This window comes from Cetorhinus maximus, chromosome 17 (assembly GCF_964194155.1).
Source record: "Cetorhinus maximus chromosome 17, sCetMax3.hap1.1, whole genome shotgun sequence".
NCBI classification, from domain to species: Eukaryota; Metazoa; Chordata; class Chondrichthyes; order Lamniformes; family Cetorhinidae; genus Cetorhinus; species Cetorhinus maximus.
In genome coordinates this window covers 12,867,424-12,892,283 of record NC_135895.1, presented here as the reverse complement: position 1 = coordinate 12,892,283, position 24,860 = coordinate 12,867,424, and the positions used below count along the sequence as shown (strand labels likewise).

The following is a 24,860-nucleotide window of genomic DNA, read 5'->3' as shown; positions in this document are numbered from 1 at the left end:
TCCAACCTCATGCCTCAAACCATCGCTGGAGTGGTACTACATCACTGAGTGGCTATGCTTCACTCCGGCGTCAGGTTGGGTTTTAACTACAGGGTTGGGACCCACCTCACACCAACAGCAGACATGTGAATGGGGCCGTGGTGCAGCTACCACTGGAACTTGGCAAACATGTTTTGCACAATTAGTGGGAAGGGAGATTGATCTGCATTGTAGAACTTCTGTACATTTGTTTTAATCATCCATGGGATGTCAGCATCGCTGGCTAGGTCATCATTTATTGTCCATCCCTTATTGCCCTTGGGAAGGTGGTGGTGATCCACCTTATTGAACCGCTGCAGTCCATGGGTGGAATTTTACATCACTGTCGTGGCCATAAAATGCGGCAACCCATTCGGAAGCCCACTGACATCGGCGGGACCGTAAAATCCCACCGGCATAACATTCCGTCCCATGTGCTGTAAGAACGCTGATAGGGAGGGAGTTCCAGGGTTTTGACCCAGCGACAGTGAAGGAACGGCGATATATTTCCAGGTCAGGATGGTGTGCGGCTTGGTGGGGAACTTGCAAGTGGTGGTGTTCCCCTGTGTCTGCTGCCCTTGCGCTTCCAGGCGGTAGAGGTCGTGGGTATGGAATATAATGCTTCCTTTATAATACTCTCAGCTCTGAGTCAGCAGATGGTGAGTTCGAATGACACTCCAGTACTGAGGTGCGCTGAAGTGCAGTGTTAATGAGGTGCTGCATTGTCAGAGGTGCCATCTTTCAAATCTGATATTAGGCCTAGGCTCAGCTTGCCTGTTTTGGCGGTTCAGATGGATGCTACACATACCGTAGCACCAGTTGAAGAAGAAAAGCGAGTTCTCCTGTTTCATTGGCCAACGTTCCTCCCTCAACCTTGATCACCAAAAAAAACAAGTCGCTCATCACATTGCTGTCTGTGGAATTGTGATTACCGTGGCTTCCAGGTTTGCCTGCTTAACAACAGTTACTGTTCTCCACAGTAATTCATTGTGTAAAAAGAGAGTGCAGTATGTAGTGTCCTTCACCGTTTCAGGATATCCCAAAATGCTTCACAGCCAATGAAGTAAGTTTTTGACATGTCACTGCTGTGATGTAGGAAACAGATTAGCCATTTTGCAAACAGCAATGTCGTGATGATCAGAGTATCTTTTCCTTAATGATGTTGGTTGAAGAATAAATATTGGACAGGGCACTGGGGAAAACTCCCCTGCTCTTCTTTGAAGTAGTTCCATGGGACCCTTTACATCCACCTGAGATGGCAGATAGGCCCTTGACTTAACATTTCATTTGAATGAAGGCATTTCTGGCCGTGTAGCACTCCCTCAGTGCTGCACTGGAATGCTAGCCATAGATTATGTGTTCAGGTCCCTGCAATGGAGGTGAACCCACCACCTTCTGACTTAGAGGTGTGATTGGTACCCCACTCAGACACAACTATCCGGTGAAGTATTTTGGAGCTGGCAGACCCTCGCCTGCGTTCATTGTTTGAGCAAAGGATTAACCAAGACATCGTTTTTCCTTTGTTTCAGGGCCTGCAAGTCCACTGCAAGGACTGTGCGCTGGTCACCAGCTCCGGGCAACTCATTGGGAGCCGGAGCGGAGCCGAGATCGACCGGGCAGAGTGCGTCATCAGGATGAACGACGCACCGACCTGGGGCTACCAGGAGGACGTGGGCCGGCGGACGAGCCTCCGAGTGGTCGCTCACTCCAGCATCCAGCGGCTGCTGCAAAAGGGCAGCGAGCTCCTCAACGCCAGCCAGGACCCGGCCTTCATCTTCTGGGGCCCCAGCAGCTGCATGAGGAAAGACGGCAAGGGGCGGCTCTACAACCACCTGCAGCTCATCCATCGCATTCGGCCCAAGCTGAGGCTCCACACCATCACGCGGCAGAAGATGCTGCACTTCGATGAACTCTTCAAGAGGGAGACCGGGAAGGACAGGTACGAAGGGGATGTGGCTGCCCACCATGCGAAAACAGGATGTGCCGCTCAGTCGTCTCCCGCTGCGCCCGCTGACCTACTTTGGCGCCCATTCCAGCAACACCTTGAATTGTAAGATTCACATCCCCGTGTTCCACTCCCTCCGAGGTCTCGCCCCCATCCTATCCCTGTGGCCTCCTTCAGCCCCATAAACCACCAGCATCTCTGAGCTCCTCTAAACCTGGCCTCTCACACCCCCGTGATTCCCATCACTGCAATATTAGTGGATGCATCTTCAGCCACCCAGCCCCTAAGCTCTGGATTTCCCTCCTCATAACAACAAGACGCTCCCCTTAAACCCTACTTTTTGGTCTCTGGTCCAAATATCTCCTGACATGGCTCTATTTCAAATTTTTGTCTAATAACCGTACTACGCACCACCTTGGGATATTTTATAATGTTCAGGGTGCTATATAAATGCAAATTTATATTGGACAAAGAGCAGGTGAACGGGAGTGAGTAAGTGTCCCTGATGTGATGGCTCCTGAATGGCCTCCCTCTGTGTGCCTTCCAATCCAGTATCGACTATTGGGCCCCAAGCATCAGTGGCTGAACAACATGCAAGTGATGCGCCCAGGCCTGCGATTTAGTGCCCAATTTGTGTTTGATCTCCCTGACATAGGGGAGATTGGATCGTGAGCGGCGAATACCCTGACAGAGCTGTAACTGGGTAAAAATAAACTCGCTTTTGGTACACTGGATGGGGAGGGAAAGCAGCCTCACGAACACATTTGAAGAGAGGACCCACCTCTGGAGAGCAGGTTAGTTCCGCAGCCCCTCCAAACTCACCTCCGTTAAAACCGGAAGTTGGGATCGGATTGGAGTCAGGTTCTCGATGAATATTGAAGCTCCCTGTCCTTTCAGTGAGATCGGGCTTCCTGGAGAGATGGTAGAAAAGGCTTGTACTGAACTGTTCAAATAAAAATTAGATAGATTTCAGAAAATAACATTTTGGGATACGCTATATGAGTAGTTTAAGAAACGGCATGTGTTTGAGTGTAGCACGCATGGGAGGGATAGGTCACTTTGGACTCAAAACTCTCCATCATTGGCCTTTTCCTCACATTATGTTTGGGTTTTGTTGGAGGCTAATCGATCGGGATTGAGTGCTGCGATTAGTCAGCAGTCCCATCGTCGGAAAGGGCTACAAAAAGGAAGCTTGAAAAAAAGAAAATTGCGAGCGATAGCAAAATCTACACACAAAAAAACTTCTACAATCGTGTTAGGAAAAAAATGGTCAGGAGCAACATGATCCCCTTGAAAACTGGTGAACAGTGATAACTGTTACCGACAATAAGGACATGGCGGACACGCTGAGTAATTATATTGTACCCAGATTTACAGTAAAGGAAAAGGTCAAGCATCCCAGACATCCCAAGGAAAGTAATATTGAATCAGGGACAGGGCCTTACCAAAATTAATGCAAGAAAGGTAACAATAATGGAGAAATCAATGGTACTAAAGAGTGACAAATCCCAGGGTTTTGAAGGAAGTGGGTGAGAGAATTGCAGATGCCCTAACTATAATCTCCCAAAGTTCTTGCAAGTTAGGAACCATGCCTTTAGATTGGAAAATTGTACAGGTACATGTAATTGCGCCATATAAAAAAGATGACAGAGGGAAGCCAGGGAATTATAGACCAGTTAACCTAACATCTGTTGGGAAATTACTAGACTATATACTTAAGGATAGGGTAACTGAACGCTGAAAATTTTCAGCTGATCAGAGAGAGAGAGCCATTTGGTCATGCCTGATGGATCTGATTGAATTTTTTTTTGACAATGTGACGAAAGTAGTGGACCAGGGAATGTCAATGGATGTTATCTATCTGGGCTCCCAGGAGGAACTTGATAAAGTTATTGACTAGTTTAGGAAATGGGATGAGTGGAAGAAAACAGAGTCGGGACAATGAGCAGGTACTCCAACAGGTGTGTCCCGCAAGGATCTGTATTAGGACTTCAGTGATTCACTATTGATTAATGACATAGGAGAGATTGAGCAGTTTAGGCCCATACTCACTAGAGTTTAGAAGGATGAGAGGAGATCTAATTGAGATGCTAAAGGGGGTAGACAAAGTAGACGTGGAGCGGATGTTTCCCCTTCTGGGGCATTCTAGAACGAGAGGCTATAGTTTTAGGCTAAGCGGTGGTAGATTTAAATCAGAGATGAGGAGGAATTACTTTTCTCAAAGGGTCGTGAATCTGTGGAATTCACTACCTCAAAGTGCAGTGGATGCCGGGACGCTGAATAAATTTAAGGAGGAGATAGACAGATTTTTAATTAGTAACGGGTTGAAAGGTTATGGGGAGAGGGCGGGAAATTGGAGTTGAGGCCGAAATGAGATCAGCCATGATTGTAATGAATGGCGGGACAGGTTCGAGGGGCTGAATTGCCTACTCCTGCTCCTAGTTCTTATGTTCTTATGATGGGATAGAAAACTACATATTCAAATTTTCTGATGACGTAAAAGATGGCCAGCATTGTAAACAGTGTAGAGGTAAACATAAAATTACATGAATAAATTAAGTGAATCGACAAAACTGACAAACTGATTTCAATGAAGTAAATGTGAAGTCATCCGCTTTGAATCTAAATAGGCTAGAACATGGTACATTCTCAAGAGTGAAAAGCTAGAAACAGTGAAAATCCGAAGAGATTTGAGGTCCAGAGACATAGATCTTTAAATGTCCTGAACAGGTTCAGATAATGATCAAAAAAGGCTAATGGAATATTGGCATTTATATCTAGGGGACCGGAACACAAGGGGCTAAAAGTCATGCTTCAGCTAAACAAAGCCCTGTTAGACCACACCTGGAGTTACTATGAGCAGTTCAAGCCACCACATCTAAGGAAGGATATATTGTCCTTGGATGGAGTGCAGTGTAGATTTACCAGAATGATACCTGGGCCTGAATTTTTCAGTCAGTGTGCGGGCGCGGACCAGAGTCGGCTGCACGCCCGCCGATATTTAAACAGCCTCTTAAGGCCATTAAGGAAGTACTTAAGGCCGTTGTTTATGCTGCCCGTCCAACCTTAAGGTTGGCGGGACAGGCGAAAAGGCCAAGCGGCCTTCACGTTTTTTAGGAAACTTCATCCACAAGTGGGATGAGGTTTCCTAACGCTTTTATGAATGAAATTTTTAAAAAATTCCTGTGCTGCAGCTTTCTGTAGTCTTTTTCCATTTAAATAATGTTCAGCTGCTCTATTCTTCCTGCCAAAGTGCCTAACCTCACACTTTCGCACATCATATTACATTTGCCAAGTTTTTGCCCACTCACTTAACCTGTCTACATGCCTCTGTAGACTCTTTGTGTCATCCTCACCACTTTGCCTTCCCACCTATTTTTGTGTCATCCGCAAACTTGGCGATCGTACATTCACTTCCCTCATTCAAGTCATTAACCCCGATTTTAATCACTGCGCGCTTGGCGGCCGTGCTTTCAGCTGCATGGGCACCAAGCTCTGGACTTCCCTCCTTAAGGCACTTCATAAAACCCACTTCTTTGACCTAACCTTTGGTCACCTGTCCCCAGTATCTCCCCATTTGGCTTGCACAGCAAATAACAATGAGGTTCCCCATTCATATTCCAGATTCTGGGTTGCTTTGACGCCCTTTTTGCCATTGGAACTCCACCAGGTGGAATTGCCCGTCTATTTAAGGGCATCTTTCCTTTCAACAATAACATCAACAACTTGCGTTTATAAAGCGCCATTAAAGTAAGAAAACATCTAAAGCTGCTCACATGTGCCGGACACCAAGCCAAATAAGGAGATACTGGGGTCAGGTGACCAAAGGTTAGGTCAAAGAAGTGGGTCTTAAGAAGTGCCTTAAGGAGGGAAGTCCAGAGCTTGGGGCCTATGTGGCTGAAGGCCCAGCTGCCAAGAGTTAAAATCGGGAATGCACAAGAGTCCAGTATTGGAGAAGTCCAGAGATGGTGGAGGGTTGAAGGGCTGGAGAATGTTACAGAGATAGGGAGGGGGGGTGGGGTAAGGCCATGGAAGCATTTGAAAATAAGGATCACATTTTAAAATTGAGGCGTTGCCAAGATCGGGAGTTGATATAAGTCGGAGAGCACAGGGGTGATGGGTGAATGGGACTTGGTGTGAGTTAAGTTTGGATGAAAACCAAGACCAGGAGCTGGCACTCCCAAGTTTGCACTCTATTTAATGACTGCCCCACATCCCCACACCCCACCAAGCCCCTCTCCTCAATTGCCAGCAGTGCCACAGACCGGAACCTGACAGCAAATACAAAAGGAAAAGAAAGACTTGCATTTACATAGCACTTTTCATGACCACAGGATGTCCCAAATGTTTTACAGCAAATGAAGTACTTTTTGAAGCACTGCTTTAATGTAGGAAACACGGCAGCCATTTTTCATATGTCAAGGTCCGCCAAATAGCTACGTGCTAATAACAGAAAATGCTAACAGAAGGTCTGGCACATCTGTGGAGAGAGAAACAGAGTTAACGTTTCAGGCTGATGACATTAGTGGAACTGGGGAAAGCTAGAAATGTAATGAGTTTTAAGTAGGTCCGGGTGGTGCTGAGAAGCAACAAGGGGCAGAAAACAATGGTGGGAGTTGTCCATAGGCCTCCAAACAGTAGTGGTAAGGTAGGGGATGGCATTAAACAGAAAGATTAGCATGTAACAAAGGTGTACAGTAATCATGGATGACTTTAATCTACGTACAGACTGGGCAAACCAAATTAGCAATAATACTGTGGTGGATGAATTCCTGGAGTGTGTACTGGATGGTTTCTTAGACCAGGACGTCGAGGAACCAACTGGGGACAGGCTATCCTAGATTTGGTATTGTGCAATGAGAAGGGGTTAATGAAAAACCTTAGGGAACAGTGACCATAACATGACAGAATTCTTCCTTAGGTTGGAAAGTGAAGTAGTCCAATCCGAAACTAGGGTCCTAAATCTAAACTAAAGAAACTATGAAGGTATGAGGCATGATTTACCTAAGGTAGATTGGGGAACTTCATTAAAAGGCATGACGGTAGATAAGCAATGGTTAATATTTAAGGAACTAATGCAGGCATTGCAACAGTGATACATTTCTTTCTAGTGCAAAAACACAACAGGAAAATCAGCCCAACTATGGCTAACAAAAGAAATTAAGGGAAGAATTCCCCCCGACTGAGGGGGATGTTCAGGAGCAGGCGCGTGTGGGGTCGGGGGCGCGCCACCATTTTACGTGGGCGGGCCAATTAAAGCCCGCCCAGCGTGACATCCGCCAGGAAGCGCTATGCACTCCCTGTGCGGGTTGGTGGGGGGGATTCCCTAAGCCGAGAGTGCGGTCTCTTTAGAGCGCACTCATCTCCCTGAGGCTAAGTGCTGCCTCAGGGAGATCGGCGCCAAATTCAAAAATATGAAATGTACAAAAATAAAATTCCCCTGACATGTCCCCTCATGTGACACTGCCACATGAGTTGGGACATGTCCATCACTTTTAATTGAACTTTTATTCAATTTTTAAAAACCTACATGAAACCTCATCCCACCCGTGGATGAGGTTTCATGCTTTTTCTGAAGCCCGCCAGGGCTCCCAGCCAACCTTAAGGTTGGATGGGCAGGTCCTTTAACTACTCCAATTAGTTTTTAAATGGCCTCAGTTGGCTGTTGACAGGTCGGTGGGTGCACAGCTGATTCGGCAGCGCCCCCGCCAACCTGAAAATTGAAATGACGCGGGTGCTAGAAAAAGTAGCAAGCCTGAGGGTTGGGAGCAGTCTAGAATTCAGCAAGGGGGGACCAAGAGTTTGATTAAGAGGGGAAAAATAGAGTATGAGAGTAAACCTGCAAGGAACATAAAAGCAGACTGTAAAAGTTTCTATTAGTATGTGAAAAGAAAAAGATTAGTGAAGACAAATGTAGGTCCCTTACAGTCTGCAACAGGAGAATTTATAATGGAGAACAAGGAAATGGCAGAGTAATTAAATAACTACTTTAGTTCTGTCTTCATGGAAGAAGACACAAATAACTTCCCAGAAATGGTAGGGAATCGAGGATCTAGTGAGAATGAGGAATTGAAGGAAATTAGTATTACTAAAAGAACAGTGCTGGAGAAATTAATGAGACTGATAGCCGATAAATCCCCAGGGCCTGATAATCTACATCCCAGGATACCAAAGGAAATAGAGGATGCATTGGTTGTCATCTTCCAAAATTCTATAGATTCTGGAACAGTCTCAGTAGATTGGAGGGTGGCAAGTGTAACCCCACTATTTAAAAAAGGAATGAGGGAGAAAGCAGGGAATTATAGACCAGTTAGCCTAACATCAGTAGTAGAGAAAATGCTAGAGTATTATAAAGGATGTGATAACAGGACACTTAAAAAATATTAATGGGTTTAGACAAAGTCAAGATGGATTTATGAAAGGGAAATCATGTTTGATAAACCGACTGGAGTTTTTTGAGGATGTAACTAGTAGAATAGATAAGGGAAAGTTAGTGGATGTGGATTTTCATAAAGCTTTGGATAAAATCCCACAAAAGAGGTTAGTGGGAAAAATTAAAGCACATGGAATTGAGGATAACATAATTGCATGGATTGAAAATTGGTTAGCAGACAGGAAACAGAGAGTAGGAATAGATGGGTCTTTTTCAGAGGCGGTAACTAGTGGGGTGCCACAGGGATCAGTGCTTGGGCCCCAGCTATTCACAATATATACCAATAATTTGGATGAGGGAACCAAATGTAATATTTCCAAGTCTGCATATGACACAAAACTAGAGTCTTCAAGGCGATTTAGACAGGTTGAGTGAGTGGGCAAATACGTGGCAGATGCAGTATAACATGGATAAGTGTGAAGTTATCCATTTTGGTAGGAAAAACAGAATGGCAGAGTATTATTAAAATGGTGATAGATTGGGAAATGTTGATGTACAAAGGGACCTGAGTGTCCTTGTACACCAATCACTGAAAGCAAGCATGCAGGTGCAGCAAGTGGTTAGGAAGGCAAATGGTGTGTTGGCCTTCATTGCAAGAGGATTTGAGTACAGGAGTGAGGATGTCTTATTGCAGCTGTACAGGGCCTTGGTGGCAGGATTGTCGTATGAGGAGAGATTGGGCCGACGAGGCCTGTATCCTCGAGTTTAGAAGAATGAGAGGGGATCTCAATGAAACATATAAAATTCTGACAGGGCTGGACAAACTGGATGCTGGGTTGATGTTTCCCCTGGCTGGATGGGGGATGGGGGGTGGGTGAAGGGGTGCCTAGAACAAGGGGCCACGGTCTCAAAATACGGGTAGACCATTTAGGACTGAGATAAGGAGAAATTTCTTCACTCAAAGGGTGGTGAACCTGTGGAATTCTCTACCATAGAGGCTATGGAGGCCAAGTCACCGAATATATTTAAGACGGAAATAGTTAGACTTCTAAACACTAACAGCGTCAAGGGGTATGGGGAGAGCAGGTGTACGATGTTGAGATAGAGGATCAGCCATGATCATATTGGATGGTGGAATAGGCTCGAGGGGCTGAACGGCCTACTCCTGCTCCTATTTTCTATGTTCTAGGTCAAATGGGGGAGTGAAAAGAGAACAAAAGGGAAGGTCTATGATAGGATGGAAGACAAGAGACATTAAATGACCAAAGAGTTTGTGAAGCAGAGCCAAAGGAAGTAGTAATTGGATCAGTCAAGAAACAAAAGATGTGTCCGGAGGAAGTGTAAATGGCGGAAAAATGAACAGTTGCCGTCCGAAAACACAAGCGAGAAAACAAGACTAAGACCGAAACCTGCAAAGGAAAGGAAACAAAATGGAGGCAGTGGTTTATGATCTGATATTGTTGAATTCATGTTGAGTCTGTATTGAAAGATGAGTTACTGTTCCTTGAGCTTGCATTGAATTTTCCATTCTCCCAGTTTTTCCAGCTCCCTTGCAACTTTCCTCACCACCACTTCCTTCTTCTTCAACCGAGGATTCCACTCCCCCACCTCCCCCACTCCCCCCTCCCCCGGGGTTGGCTGCACCCCTGACTGTAACCATTTCCCAGACCTCTGCTCTCACCCCTTACCCTCCATCGCAAATCATGATAACGTTCCCCTTGTCCTCACCTTCCACCCTCCAGCCTCTGTATTCAGTGACTCATCCTCCACCATTCCTGCCACCCCCAGCACGATGTCACCACCAAACACATCATCCCCTCCTCTCCCCTCCCCTCCCCTTTCAGCGTTCCCTCCGCGGCACCCTGGACCACTCCTCAATCACCCTCAACACCCTGTCCCCTTCCCACAGCGCATTCCCATGCAAGCGCAGGAGATGCAACACCAGCCCTTTTACATCCCTTCTCCTCACCATCCGGGGCCGCAAACACTCCTTCCAGGTGAAATAATGATTTATGTTTACTTCTGTTGATTTAGCGTATTGTATTTGTTGCTCACAATACGGGTCTACTGTTGGTGAGGCCAAACGCAGGTTGGATGACCGCTTTGGGGAACAACTCCACTCAGTCTGCAAGTGTGACCCTGAGCTTCCAGTGCCATTTTAATTCTGTACCATGCTCTCATGCTGATCTCTCTGTCCTTGGCCTGCTGCAAGTGTTCCAGTGAAGTTCAACACAAGCTCGAGGAATAGCACCTCAATTCAACTTACACACTGTACTGCCTTCAGGGCTCAACATTGAGTTTGCCAGTTTCAGACGGTATTGTCTGCCCCCATTTTGTTTACTTTTCTGAGTAGGTTTTGATCTTAAGTTTGCTTTTCTCTTGTTTTTGCTTTTGGATGTTCATTATTCTGCCATTCACACCTACTCAGGTCACAGCTTTTGTTTCCTTACTCATCTCATTATCACTTCCTTTGGCTCTGCCCCATCTTCCGCCCCCATCACAGACCTTCCTTTTTGTCCTTTTTCCACCCTCCCCCATTTGACCTACTTAGAGCCCTTTACATTTCACATTTCTAACTTTTCGCAGTTCCGATGAAAGGAAATTGACCTGAAACGTTAACCCTGTTTCTCTCCCCCACAGTTGCTGCCGGACCTGCTGACTATTCCCCGCATTTTCTGTTGTTATTTCAGAGTTCCTGCATGCTCAGTCAGCATTTTGCTTTTGTGGCAATGAAATGATAATCAGATAATCTGTTAGATTAAATGCCAGGGATAAATCCTCTGCTCTTCTTCAAAATAGTGCCATGGGATCTTTTATGTCCCCCTGAGAGGGCCTTCTTTTAACAGCCCAACCAAAAGATGATACTTCACAGAATCACAGAATCACACAGCGCAGAAGAGGCCCTTTGGCCCATCGAGTCTGCACCGACACGTGAGAAACACCTGACCTACCTACCTACCTAATCCCATTTACCAGCACTTGGCCCATAGCCTTGAATGTTATGATGTGCCAAGTGCTCATCCAGGTACTTTTTAAAGGATGTGAGGCAACCCGTCTCCACCACCCTCCCAGGCAGTGCATTCCAGACCGTCACCACCCTCTGGGTAAAAAAGATTTTCCTCACATCGCCCCCCCTAAACCTCCTGCCCCTCACCTTGAATTTATGTCCCCTCGTGACTGACCCTTCAACTAAGGGGAACAGCTGCTCTTCCGACAGAACAAAGCCCCCTTAGTATTGCATGGGATTGCCAGCCTCGATTTTTTTGTGCTCAAGTCCTGGAGTAAGAGTTGAGCCCACAACCTTCTGAATCAGGCTAGAGTACTACCAGCTGAGCCTCAGCAGACACTTAAATTACATCTGGGGCAGTAAAAAAGGAAGAGAATAATGCAGAGGGTGTAGCAATAATTAGGGAATAAGACTTGGGAACTATGAGTCAGAAGCCAGTTTCAAAGGCCACATGCGTCATAGTCTTAAACAAAGATTGGGTGAAGGTTATCGCCCGCAGTCCTTGCTCTGTTGTAGCAGATTGGTCCGGTTGCCGAGTTCCCATGACAACAGAGAAATCTTTACTGTACTTCAGGAAAAGTGTTTTGAGTAGGAAGTGATGATGCTCACCAGAGTTTATAGCAACAAATGTTCTCAGCTGCAGAAAGAATGCCAACATTAGATCTTCATTTCCTCAGCTATTCGTCTAGGGTCTAATTTATGATTCGGTTCACTTGTTGGGCTCCTGCTTTTAGTGATGTTTAAGGATTGGGTTAAGGAGAGGGGACAGCCCTCCTATGTTCCTGAGCGTTTTCCAGAGACCCCTGTGGGAAACGTGCGCGTGTGGAGATTAGACAAAGAGGGACTGGCCCCGGTTATTGTCTCCTTTCCCTCCTCCCCGTTGGCCATTGACACTCAGTTCTCAGTGATCATGCCTGAATATGGCGGCCACTTCAGTGAGGACTTCTGCAGTGGGAATCAGGGGTCCAGTTACATCCCAGGCGATAGTCAAAAGCCTCAGGTGAGAAGGAGAGGGGGAATTTTGGCGATTTTTGGATTGAAACACAGGAACAGGGCTTAGCTAATCAGCCTCTGGGGCCTGTTCTCCAATCCAGTTGGTTCATGGCTGATCTGTTTTCTAGCTTCATTTAGCCACTTGATTCTATAACCCTTGATAATCCTGCCATCAAAAATATATCCACCTCAGTTTTGACATTCCAAATCGATTCCCAACCCCAACAGCTTTTTGGGTGAGAATGTTTCAAATTTCCAGCACCCTTTGTGTGAAGCAGTGTCCCCTGACATCACCCCTGAATGCAGGGCCTAGTTCAAACTTTAAGGTTTTGTCCCCTTTCTCTGGACTCCACACTGGAACCCACCCCGCCGCTGCTCTCCCCCCCCCCCCCCCACCCCCCCACACCCCACCACCGACCCACCAGAGGAGATAGTTTCTCCCTAGCGACCGTATCAAATCTTTAATCATCTTGAACACCTGAAAATCTACCCGCATTTGTATTAAAATGTCTAACACGCAATGAGTAAAAATAACCTATACGCTAATGGCTGGCAGCATGAAGGAATTTAATTAAGGAATATAAAACAGAGAGAGAAAACCTAGCAAGTAAAAAGAAAAGACTTCTATTTATGCCATGCTTTTATACAGCTGAGGACCACCTCAGGGATCCCAAAGCGCTTTACAACCAATGAAGCACTTTTGAAGTGTTGTAGGAACCGAAGCAGCCAATTTGCATACAGCAAACATCCACAAACAACAGTGAAATCTGTTTTAAGACCATAAGACATGGGAGCAGAAGTAGGCCATTCAGCCTATTGAGTCTGCTCTGCCATTCAATGAGACCATGGCTGATCTGATAATCCTCAACTCCACTTTCCTGCCTTTTCCCCAAAACCCTTGATTCCCTTACTGATTAAAAATCTGTCTATCCCAGCTTTGAATATACTTAACGACCCAACCTCTACAACCCTCTGCGGTAAAGAATTCCACAGATTGACTACCCTCTGAGAGAAGAAATTCCTCCTCATCTCTGTCTTAAATGGGTGACCCCTTACTCTGGGATTATGCCCTCTGGTCCTAGACTCTCCCACAAGGGGAAACAACCTCTCAGTATCTATCCTGTCAAGCCCCCTAAGAATCTTATATGTTTCAATAAGGTCGCCTCTTATTCTTCTAAACTCCAATGAGTACAGGCCCAACCTACTCAACCTCTCCCCATAAGGAAATCTCTCCATACCTGGGATCAACCTAGTGAACCTTCTCTGGACTGCCTCCAATGCCAGTATATATTTCCTTAGATAAGGGGACCAAAATTGTTCACAGTATTCTAGGTGTGGTCTAACTAGGCCCTTGTATACTTTTAGCAAGACTTCCCTATTTTTATTTTCACCCTTTGAAATAAAGGCCAACATTCCATTTGCCTTCCTTATTACCTGCTGAACTTGTGTGCTAGCTTTTTGTGATTCATGTTTGAGGACCCCCAAATCCCTCTGTGCTGCAGCTTTCTGCAGTCTTTCTCCATTTAAACAATAATCAGCTCCTCTATTCTTCCTGCCAAAGTGCATGACCTCACATTTTCCCACATTATATTCCATCGGCCAATTTTTGCACACTCATTTAACCTATCTATATCCCTCTGTAGACTCTTTGAGTCATCCTCATCACTTGCCTGTCCACCTATTTTTGTGTCATCTGCAAACTTGGTGATAGTACATTCACTCTCCTCATCCAAGTCATTAACATATATTGTAAATAATTGTGGCCCCAGCACTGATTCCTGTGGGACTCCATTAGTTACAGGTTGCCATCCTGAAAATGTTCCCTGTATCCCAACTCTCTGTCTTCTATTAGTTAGCCAATCCTCTATCCATGCTAACATACTACCCCCAACACCATGGGCTCTTATCTTATTAAGTAGCCTTATGTGCGGTACCTTATCAAACGCCTTTTGGAAACCCAAATAAAGTACATCTACTGGTTCCCCTTTATCTATCCTGCTTGTTACCTCCTGAGAGAATTCTAATAAATTTGTCAGGCATGACTTCCCCTTCATAAGCCATGCTGACTCTGCTTGATTATATTATGTATTTCTAAATACTTTGCTATTACATCCTTTATAATAGACTCTAACATTTTCCCAGTGACGGATGTTAAGTTAATTGGCCCATTGTTACCTGTTTTTTGTCTCCCTCCCTTTCTGAATAAGAGAGGGAGACAAAAGTTGGCTGTTTTCCAATCCTCTGGAACTTTTCCAGAATCTAAGGAATCTTGGAAGATTACTACCGGTGCATTCACTACCTCTGTAGCTACTTCCTTTAATATCCTAGGATGCAACCCATCAGGTCCAGGGGGCTTATCGGCCTTTAGCCCCATTAGTTTCCCTAGTACTGTTTCTCGGTTATTGTGTTTATCTCCGTGCCCCACCTTTTGCCCCTTGATTATTTAGTGTTTAGTTGCCGGTTAAAGGATATATACTGGTAGGACACCGGGAAAATGTTGCACTGTCTGGAGGGATCTATACATTCACCTGAGAGGGCACACAGAGCCAAGTTTAACTTCACATCCAAATGACCACACCTCTGACCATGTAGCACTCCCTCAGTACTGCACTGGAGTGTCAGCCTAGGTGGTGGGCTCAAGTCCCTCTAGTGGGACTCAAAGCAATGGCCGCAATTTTCCAACACGGTGATGTCGGGCATCGTGGCGGGTGAGGGGGTGGAGTGGGGGGGGAGCAATATCAGGTGTGGTGCCTGGGCAAGTTCTCCAGTGCGGGTCAAACCAGGAGGAGATGGGGGCCAAGGCAGCACAGACTGAAGGAAGTCATGAATTACATGCCAGGAGGGAGGAGGGGTGTGTGAGGGAAGCAGCCACACACTTGGAAAAGCTTGTCAAAAGTGAGCATTCTTCCACAGCTGAGACCATTCAGCTGCAGCTCCATTGACAGGCTTGGAGTCGGGCCTCTGAAACCTTTCTGCCCACTCAAGCAACACAAAAACATGGAAGTGCCACCAAATGCTGCAGAACTTTAATTTGCAGTCTGCATCCGAAGGGTGACAATGTGTGTTTTAGGGGGGCAGCAAAGCAATTGGCCGACTGGGCAAGTTGTACAGTCGCCTTGCGAAAGGCGGCCATGGCGCAGTCACTGGTGGAGGCGCTCACAGCCGCTTGCAAGGCTTCAGTTAAGGTTTGGACCAGTACCCCTCATGGTTCAAGCTAACAGTGCAGCCTTGCAGTGTGGGTTAGGAGAATGCCTGTGCCTGAGCTGAGAGCACAGCCTGCAGTCCAATGGGCAAAGCTGCTGCCAATCGGTCAAGTGGAGTGGGGCAGAGGTGGGTGGGGTTTCAGACAGTCATGAAGTGCACTATACACTGGCCATCCAAGTGGTGGCCAGCACTCTCCAGCTTGCGTGAAAGGGCCTTCAGACTTAACCAAGAGAGGTTCTTATGATACATATGCTAACCCACGCATCTCTCTTTTTGATCCTGAAAGAGAGAACATCGGGATCATGGAGCCTGGTGATTTAGTGGTCTGCCTCATGGCTTACAGGGAGCGGAGAAGAAGAAGAGAGCGGCGGAGGCGCCCGGCTTGGCAAAGGGAGGAGCACCTCCCTCAAGATGAAGGGTGGCAGGGCCTGCTGTACACACAGCTGAAGATCCACAGTGAGGCATTGTTCGCAGGCGCCTCGCTAGACGAAGGGTCTATAGACGGCGCCTGTCATTCCTGCAGATGACTGAGAACCAGTGTCGCCGAAGACTGCACATGTCTAGGGAACTGGTCAGTCACATGTGCTGCAGGACTTGGCACCACGGGGACATGGAGGGCATCCACTGCCAGTAGCCGTGAAAGTGACTGCGGTGCTCAATTTTTACTCCAGTGGCTCTTTCCAGGGCTCCACAGGTGACTAGCCTCCACCCACAAGCATACCCAGGAGGCCATGGACACCAAGTTCACGAAAGGAACAGAACTTTGTGCATTTCACCCGGGATCAGGAAAGCCAGGAAACAGGAGCACTGGGATTTGTGCAGCCCTCTGGTTTTCCACAGGTGCAGGGTGCCATCGACTGCACTCATGTGGCACTTAGATCCCCATGGCAACAAGCAGTCAACAATGTCAATCACAAGGGCTTCCACTCGCTGAATGTTCAGCTAGTGGGCGACCACCACAAACACCCTGCAGGTCTGCGCGCGATTCCCAGGGAGCATCCACGACAGGGTTGGCTCCTTGGGGACAAGGGCTACCCGCAGAGGACGTGGCTGATGATACCCATTCGGCAGCTCATGCAGCAACCTGGACTTTGGTGCAGCAAACAATAGGCACTTTGAAAATAAGGTTCCTGTGCCTCAATAGTGGAGCACAGTCCCCAGAGGGTGTTGCACATCATCATCACTTGCTGTATACTCCACAACCTGGCGCTGCAACAGGGGGAGGACCTGGCTGAAGCGGACATCGTAGGGGATGACGATAGTGAGGTCCTCAGAGGCGAGGATGCAGGCGATGAGGCAATCACACTGGCCAGACGAGGCAGGCGTGCTCGAGAGGACCTCGTAGCCACAAGATTTGTGGAGGATGATGATGAGATGCAGTGAGGACAGTCCTGACATCCTCACCTTGTTTCTGTGAATGTTTGACTCCTGTGTGGTTGATGGCAGCGCACATACCCTCAGTGCTCAGGCTCATGTCATGGAGACGTAGTGGAGACACTAATAGTCGCTAGATTCCAGGAGGATGATGATGACGAGATGCGGACACTCAATAAATCTTGACATTGCCTCTGAGAATGCCTGACTCCTGTCTGGCTGAGGGCAGCTCGCTTGCGCTCTGTGATCAGAGTCATATCATAGAAACGCAGCCATGAAACTTTAAATACACCTGATCCTGTGCCAGCCTTCAGTGCCTGAGCCCTTCAGGAGCACAGTGTCACCGGTCACAGATTCTGAAGGGATGGAGGCCAGTCCCACCTCAAAGATGCTGAGAGCAGACAGAGAGAATGATGGAAACTCTGTGACGCCTGCACACGACATTCTGGCAGCAACGACAAACCATCGAGATGCAGGCATCAGTAATGTGTCCAGTGAGTGTGAAGCTGGATCATCACTTTGGTCTGAAGGTCACACACTGCACAGGGAAGAGGCCCTGGACTGAGACACCTGCCTTTATCCTGTGCAGGAACCAAGGTTTCACACCTGAGTGACATGAACATGGCTCATCATAACAAGGAGCCATAGGCAAGGAGACATTCTTGGGAGTTTATTTACAATAGTGGATGTTAAGTACAAGTGACTAACACCCATGCCCAGGCTGTGCAACTACATCTTCTTAACCCTCCTAACCCTGCTGCTACATCATGCTGCTCCCCAGCCACCCACAGCAGAGGTGTAGGCAGCCTGCTGACTGCTATGCCCTGCCTGTGATGACCTTGACAGGTGGCTTTCAGGGTCCTGCTGTGTGGCAGTGGCCCCCTCCTCGGCCTGCGGAGCTGGAGCTGCCGGGGTCACAGGAAGAGGGGATTCGGATGGGCCGGACACTTCCAGAGTCACCTGGGTGGATGGACCCAGAATGTGAATCTGCTGATCCTCCTCCCTATGGGTCCCCGAGGGCCCCTGGCTGACTCTGTGAGCGGAAGGAGTAGCCCTTCTGCTACCCTCTCGCGTACACACTGTTGGAGGTCAACTATGGTGTCAGCGATGGAGTTCAGCCCGTGCAGCAGTGCAGGAGCGATGTCCTGGACCTAGGTATCCATGACGGCCACCATCCTACCAGTGTTGACCTTGGTGCATTGGCATGCCGACGCTATCACCTCAGCCTGAATGCGGACGGACTCCTGCATCGTGCCTTGCAATCTGAGGAGTGCAGTGGATATCCCTTCCTGATGTTCCCGAGCTTGCCTTTGCAGCTCCAGCAACTGAGACATGACCGAGTCCAGAGGCTCATCATCTGACTCGGACTCAGCAGATTTCTGGCCTCCAGCAGCCCTCCGAGTGCCCGGGACTTGGGAAGTCCCTGCCACCACCTGTTGTGGATCAGACAGTGCGATGTGCTCACCAGATTGTGACCCCGAGGCTACTCTCGAATTAGTTCCCACCGAGGTGTGTGTCTCTGTGCAGGTGGAGGGTGTGGGTGAGCACTGTGACGGGTCTTCAATGAAGGTGTCATCAGATTCTTCTTCCGAGGTGTTTCCCGGGCTTGAGTCGAGGGCCTGGCTCATGGACCCCTCGGCTGCTTCCCAGATGTGCCTGAGAAAGGAAGGAGAGATAATTGGTTCATGGCAAGGAACTGTGGAACAGAGGAACTGACTCACTGCATGGTTGGTTGTCTGATGGATGTTGCACTGCTAGGTCCTCACTTGGTTGAGCACCGCTGACCTCACCGTCACCGCAGGAATGGTCCAGGTCATCGCTGGCCAGCTGGATGACTCTATTTTCAAAGTCTATGAGGACCTTGATGTCAGGCATTCCTCCACCAGTCTGTGACCTCTCCCTTTTGTTGTGTGCCAGCTTGTCCTGCCTGAATACAGATGGAGAGAGTGTAAGCAGGACGCCTGCCAGGCCAGATGAGAAGGATGCCTGGCATGTGTGGGTGGTGAGTGGTGCCATGGACAGGATGAGGACACGATCCACAGGCGGATGAAGGTGTGGGTGAGAGAGTGAATGGTGATGTCCCATGAACTGGCAGTGAGTGAGATCCCTGTGAATGTGTGATGGGTTTGTGAGTGTGTGAGTTGAGAGTGAACTTACCCTGGCAGAATGTAAGAGATCATTCATCCTCTCTCGGCGCTGGGTGGCTGTCCTCTTTTGCAGGGCATTGGTGCTGACCACCACTGTCACCGCCTCCCTTGTTTGTTGGTCTTTGCCCGGAGTTGGGTAGAGGGCTTCCCGGCATCCAGAAGGCGCCCGAGGGAGGTGTTGCTAAACTTGGGAGCAGCACGTTTCCTCCCTTTGGCAGCCATGACTTTCCAGCAGCTTCCGAACCCTTAGTGAGTCCTCGCTCTGGGTTACTGAAGGCCTGAAGCGACAGTGGGGCAGGTGACTCAGAGGCTGCCCAGCCAGTGACCCGGCGTATTTCCCGGGAATGCATTACTAACGAGGCGCGACGTGTTGGGAATGGGACAATAGGGTGCGAAAACCTGCCATTGCGGCTGGCGAGTGAAACATCTTTTTCCCCACATGTTACTGCACTTAGTGCAAATCTGGGACGATTCTGCCCTGTGACCTTGTGACTTAGAGGCAAGAGTTCTATTTTGAGATATTGGTGAATGAACAATGTTTTGTTTAAAATTCTTTTTTTTTTCTTTGCTTTGAATGGGCTAATTAGAAAACCGTAGACAGGTTTTTAGATGAGGGCATTGAGTGGCAACAGCAGATAACACTAACAATGAGTAAGAGAAATCTTGCATTTATGTCACGTCTTTCACATCCTCGGGATTTTCCAATATGCTTCACGCACCAGTGTGGCTTTTGTGGTGCAGTCGGCTGCTATTATGTAGGTGTTTTAAGCAAATGTGTAGAAGATTTTCATTTATTTAGCAGCGTTCATAACCTTGGGACATTCCAAGGCACTTTACAGCCAATGAAGTACATTTGAAATGTTGTCACTGTTACAACTTAGCAAATATGGCCGCCAATTTGCACATAGCAAGGTCCCACAAACAGCAATGAATTAAGTCCAGATCATCAGCTTAAAATATTGGCCAGCTCACCCAGGAGAACTTCCCTGCTCTGATTTGAATAGTGTCGGAAGATCTTTTACATCCAACTGACAGGGCAGAAGGAGCCATCGGTTTAACATCTCATCCCAAAGGCAGCGCTTTTGACAGTGCAGCGCTCCCTCAGTACTGCACTGGAGAGTCGGCCTCGATTTTGTGTTCAAGTCTTTGGAGCGGGATTTAAACCCACAAGCTTCTGACTCGGGGAGACAGTGCTGCCCATTGAGCTATGGCTAATGCTAACTGATCTACTGGTGAAAAAGGAGCTGACGAGCTGTTGAAGCTTTTCGTCTTGCACTGATCGGGACAGCTGCAAGAATGCCAAATTTTAAAGGTAGCAACAATTTATACCTCATGAGAGAAGGGTGCTGATAGATTGGCAAGTTGGCTCTGGTCGAGGTGTTGCAATGGATAATGTACCAGGGAATGCACCATGGCAATGCCTCGACCAATCAGAATTGACTTGCCAACCTATCAGCATCCTTTTCTCATGTAGTATAAATTGTTGTTACCTTTGAAATTTGGTATTCGTGCATCTATCCTGAGGAGTTAAAAATGGAAAGCTTTGACAGCATTTCTCTTTTCCAGCAATACTCAAGCTCTGTAATACCAAAAGACTGTTTGACCTCCTTTTTCTCCAGAAGAACAAATCTGCCAGCTTCCCTTACTCTGTACAGCTCTTTCTGCAACACGTGTCCTATCTTCACCTAACCCTTAATCTGCTTCGTAATAAATGCTTTTGTCAGTGTGGTGGTACAAAAGAACCAAACGTTTATTTTCTAGGAAAACCTCCAATTCGTGGTTGAGTACTGGCTGGTTCACTATGATCATCGCCCTTGAACTTTGCGACAGAATTGACGTCTATGGCATGGTCCCACCTAACCACTGCAGGTAGGTTTCAACTGTTGTTGCTTCCGCAACATGTGGCTCTTACATTGACTTCCTGTCTGTTTTCCCCCAAGTGGTTTCATTGTTCTGTGTTCATTTGGCCCCTCGAGCCTGCTCCGCCATTCAATAAGATCATGGCCGATCTGTTTGTGTTTCAACTTCCAGATTCCCATCTACCCCTAATAACCTTCGATTCTCCTGCGTCACAAGAATTTATCTACCTCTGCCTTAAAAATATTCAGTAACTCTGCTTCCACCACTTTCTGAGGCAGAGAGTTCAAAAGTGGCACAACACCCTGAGAGAAAAACTTTTTCCTCATCTCAGTCCCAAAAGGGTGACCACTAATTTTAAAACAGTGCCCCCTAGTTCTGGACAAGAGGAAACATCCTTTCCACATCCACTTTGTCAAGGCCATTCAGGATCTTGTACACTTCAATCAAATCACCCCTCACTCTTCTAAACTCCAGTGTAAACAAGCCCAGTCTGTCCAACCTTTCCTCATAAGACAACACACTCATTCCAGGTATCAATCTAGTAAATCTCCTCTGAACTGCTTCCAACGCATTTACATCCTTCCTTAAATGAGATCAAAACTGCACACAGTATTGGACATGTGGTCTCAGCAATGCCCTGTATAACTGAAGCATAACATCCTTACTTATATGTTCAATTTCTCTCAGACTAAAGGATAGCATTCCATTAGCCTTCTTAATTACATGTTGTACCTGTGCACTAACTTACTGTGACTCATGGACTAGAACACCTAGATCTCTCTGCACCTCAGAATTCTGCAGTTATTCTCCATTTAAGTAATACTCTGGTTTTTTATTCTTTCTGCCAACTTCACATTTTCCCACAGTGCCAGATTTTTGCCTACTCACTCAACCTATCTATATCCGTCTGCAACTCCTTATGTCTTCTTCACAACATACTTTCCTACCTATCTTTGTGTCATTTGCAAATTTAGCTACCGTGCCTTCGCTCCCCTCACCTAAATTGTAAAAAGTTTAGTCCCCGGCACAGAACCCTGTGGGACTCCACACGTCACATCCTGCCAAACAGACAGAGAACCATTTATGTATACTCTGTTTTCTGCCAGCTCGCCACCTTCAACCCATGCTAATATGTTACCCCCCTACACCATGAACTTTTATTCTCTGCAATAATCTTTGATGAGGCACCTTATCAAATGCCTTCTGGAAATCCATACACACAGTATGTCTACAGGCTCCCCTTTATCCACAGCACATGTTACTCCTTCAAACTCCAATAAATTGGGTAAACATGATTTCCTTTTCACAAAACCCTGCCGACTCTTCCCAATTACCTTGAGTTTTGCCAAGTGCCTGGCTGTAACCTCTTTAAGGCTCGATTCTAACACCTTCCCCGTGACAGATGTCAAGCTAACTGGCTTATAGTTCCGATTTCTGCCTCCCTTCTTGAACAGACGGGTTATATTTTCTACTTTCCCAGTCTGATGGAACCTTTCCAGGTACTAGGGAATTTTGGAAAATTAACACCAATGCATCTGCTGCCTCATTAGCCACCTCTTTTAAGGCCCAAGGATGAAGTCCATCTGGACCCGGAGACTTGTCAGTCCGCAACTCCATCAGTTTGCAGAGTACCACTTCCCCAGTGATTGTAATTTCACCAAGTTCCACTCTCCCTCCCACCTCCTGATTTGCAGCTATTACTGGAATGTGAGTCTGATAACTGATCTATTCTCACTGCTATCGATTAGTTAAGCCTGGTTATGGACTCAAAGCTAAAGTAAACACAGAAGGTACCAGAAGTCTGAGCTGGGATAAGCATGAGTGCAGACATTTTGTGATTGCAGAGATATTTTGAAACTCTTCTAAATAAACCTGCTGGTGCATTTAGAAATCAGTGTCATCTCTGCATTGCTCTGAGATTTATACAATATACAACATCTACCACAGCATGGTCAATCTCAATGTGCAAACCCTGACTTTGGAGAGCATCACACTGAGCCTGATCCTTCCTTCATTCAACCTGTGCATGTACTTTATGGCAGATGTTATTAGATATTGAACAGAAACTGATTTCTCAGAATGGGGACTGAGACAACTTGTGGATCTCGTACCCAACCAACCCAGCACAGACCGTGAACCAAGCCTGTGACCTTCTGGTCTGCTTCTATTAACATTTATCCTGGGGATTTAGGAGTCGCTGGCAAGGCCAGCGTTTATTGCCCACCCCTAATTTCCCCTTCAGAAGGCTGAGGTGAGCCGCTGCCTTGGACCACTGCAGTCCATGTGGTTTCTGTAACCCTCACCTTGCTGTTAGGGAGGGAGTTCCAGGATTTTCACCCAGTGATAGTCAGGGGATGGTGATATAGTTCCAGGTCAGGGTGGTGTGTGACTTGGAGGGGAACTTGGAGGTGACGGTATTCTGAAGCACCTGCTGCCCTTGTTCTTCTCGATGGGTGGATGTCGTAGATTTGGAAAGTGCTGTCGAGGAAGCCTTGGTGGCTTGCTGCAGCATACCGTGGGGGATAGCACACACCGCAGTCCATTCAAGCTACTAAACCAATTCGGTGTCGGGAAATGTTTGGTCTTGTCATTCACCTTTGGTTGCATCCAACGGAATAAGGGGGGGATAATTGCATTTTTGCACCCAGTTGAGCATTTCTGAAGCATGGTGACTGTCATAATTTAGGAGACACGGCAGCCTATTTGCACACAGCAAGATCCCACAAATGGGAATGTGCTGAAGACCAGGTAACATGTTTCAGTAATGTTGCCTGAGGAATAAATACTGACTAAAGAATACCAGAGAGAAATCCGCTGCTCTTTAATTAGCGTCACGGAATCTCTTGCTTCCAGCTGAGAGTGTGGGGTGGGGAGGGGGGGCCTCAGTTTTACATTTCATCTGAGAAACAGCACCTCTCACAGTGCGGCACTCCCTCAGTGCTGCACTGAAATAGCAATCTGCATTATGTGCTGAACTCTCCAGAGTGGGGACTTGAACCCCAAAGCTTCAAACTCGGAGTGAGAATGCTAGCCACTGAAACCTGGTCTGTCAAACATAGACAACAGAATTGAGATTGGAAATTCTAAACAGGTTCTTGATGCTTAAATGTATGTTTTTTTTTTAAATTACATTTCTGGGTGTCTATCATTAATCACAAAAAACGTAATGGACCATTACTGAGACAATCCAAAATGAAATTATCTACAGTGCATTTCAGAATATTTAACATATTTTATTAATGCTTTCCAGAGCTCGATTCACATGCTGGAAGGTGTCACACAGAGAGATTCCAGTTTACATGCACTCTAATTGGCAGTTTTCATCCTTAATTGTCAAAAAAAACACAAGAGAACAAGTTATAATGTCTGACTGGTCTGACAGCTTTCACATTAATACCCACTGCTGCAGATTTCACCCTGTCATTAAGAAACTTGGAAGAGTTGTTTTGTAAATCACAGTTAAACTCTTTATCAGAACAAAGCAAGCAAGGATTTTGCAGTCGTTTGTACCAAGGGCAAGTTTGTACCAGGATTGTTTTCGTGAATAATGTTGCTGTGAGCGTTAGTCATGTTATTCTTTTCTGCAGATCATAAAGCAGAGGTTTATAGAAATGCATTAATTCAATGGGACTATGACAGCACTGTTTTTGCTATATATTGATGCAGAAGGCAGTTAAAACTGTTAGAACTGAATTGGAAATATATGTTAGAGATAAAAGCAAAAAACTGCGGATGATGGAAATCCAAAACAAAAACAGAAACGGAAATAACTGGAAAAACTCAGCAGGTCTGGCAGCATCGGCGGAGGAGAGCACAGTTGACATTTCGAGTCCTCATGACCCTTCAACAGAACTAAGTAATCTCTGTGTTTAATTGACTGCCACTTCTCTTCAAGAAATGCCTACCTTGAAGAAGTTTTGTTCTACTCTCCGTCAGGAT

At 46.8% G+C, this 24,860-nt stretch overlaps 1 protein-coding gene across 1 annotated transcript in view; it reads left to right on the top strand.

Moving 5' to 3' along the window:
- The first annotated feature begins 377 nt into the window (after positions 1 to 377).
- The window catches only part of st6galnac5a (ST6 (alpha-N-acetyl-neuraminyl-2,3-beta-galactosyl-1,3)-N-acetylgalactosaminide alpha-2,6-sialyltransferase 5a), a 31,601-nt gene continuing 7,118 nt past the window's right edge, over positions 378 to 24,860 (top strand). Inside the window, exons 1-3 of the mRNA XM_078561896.1 lie at positions 378 to 457; positions 1,466 to 1,957; positions 20,823 to 20,930. Coding sequence (XP_078418022.1) covers positions 378 to 457; positions 1,466 to 1,957; positions 20,823 to 20,930 — 680 coding nt within the window. The remainder of the gene's footprint in view (positions 458 to 1,465; positions 1,958 to 20,822; positions 20,931 to 24,860) is intronic.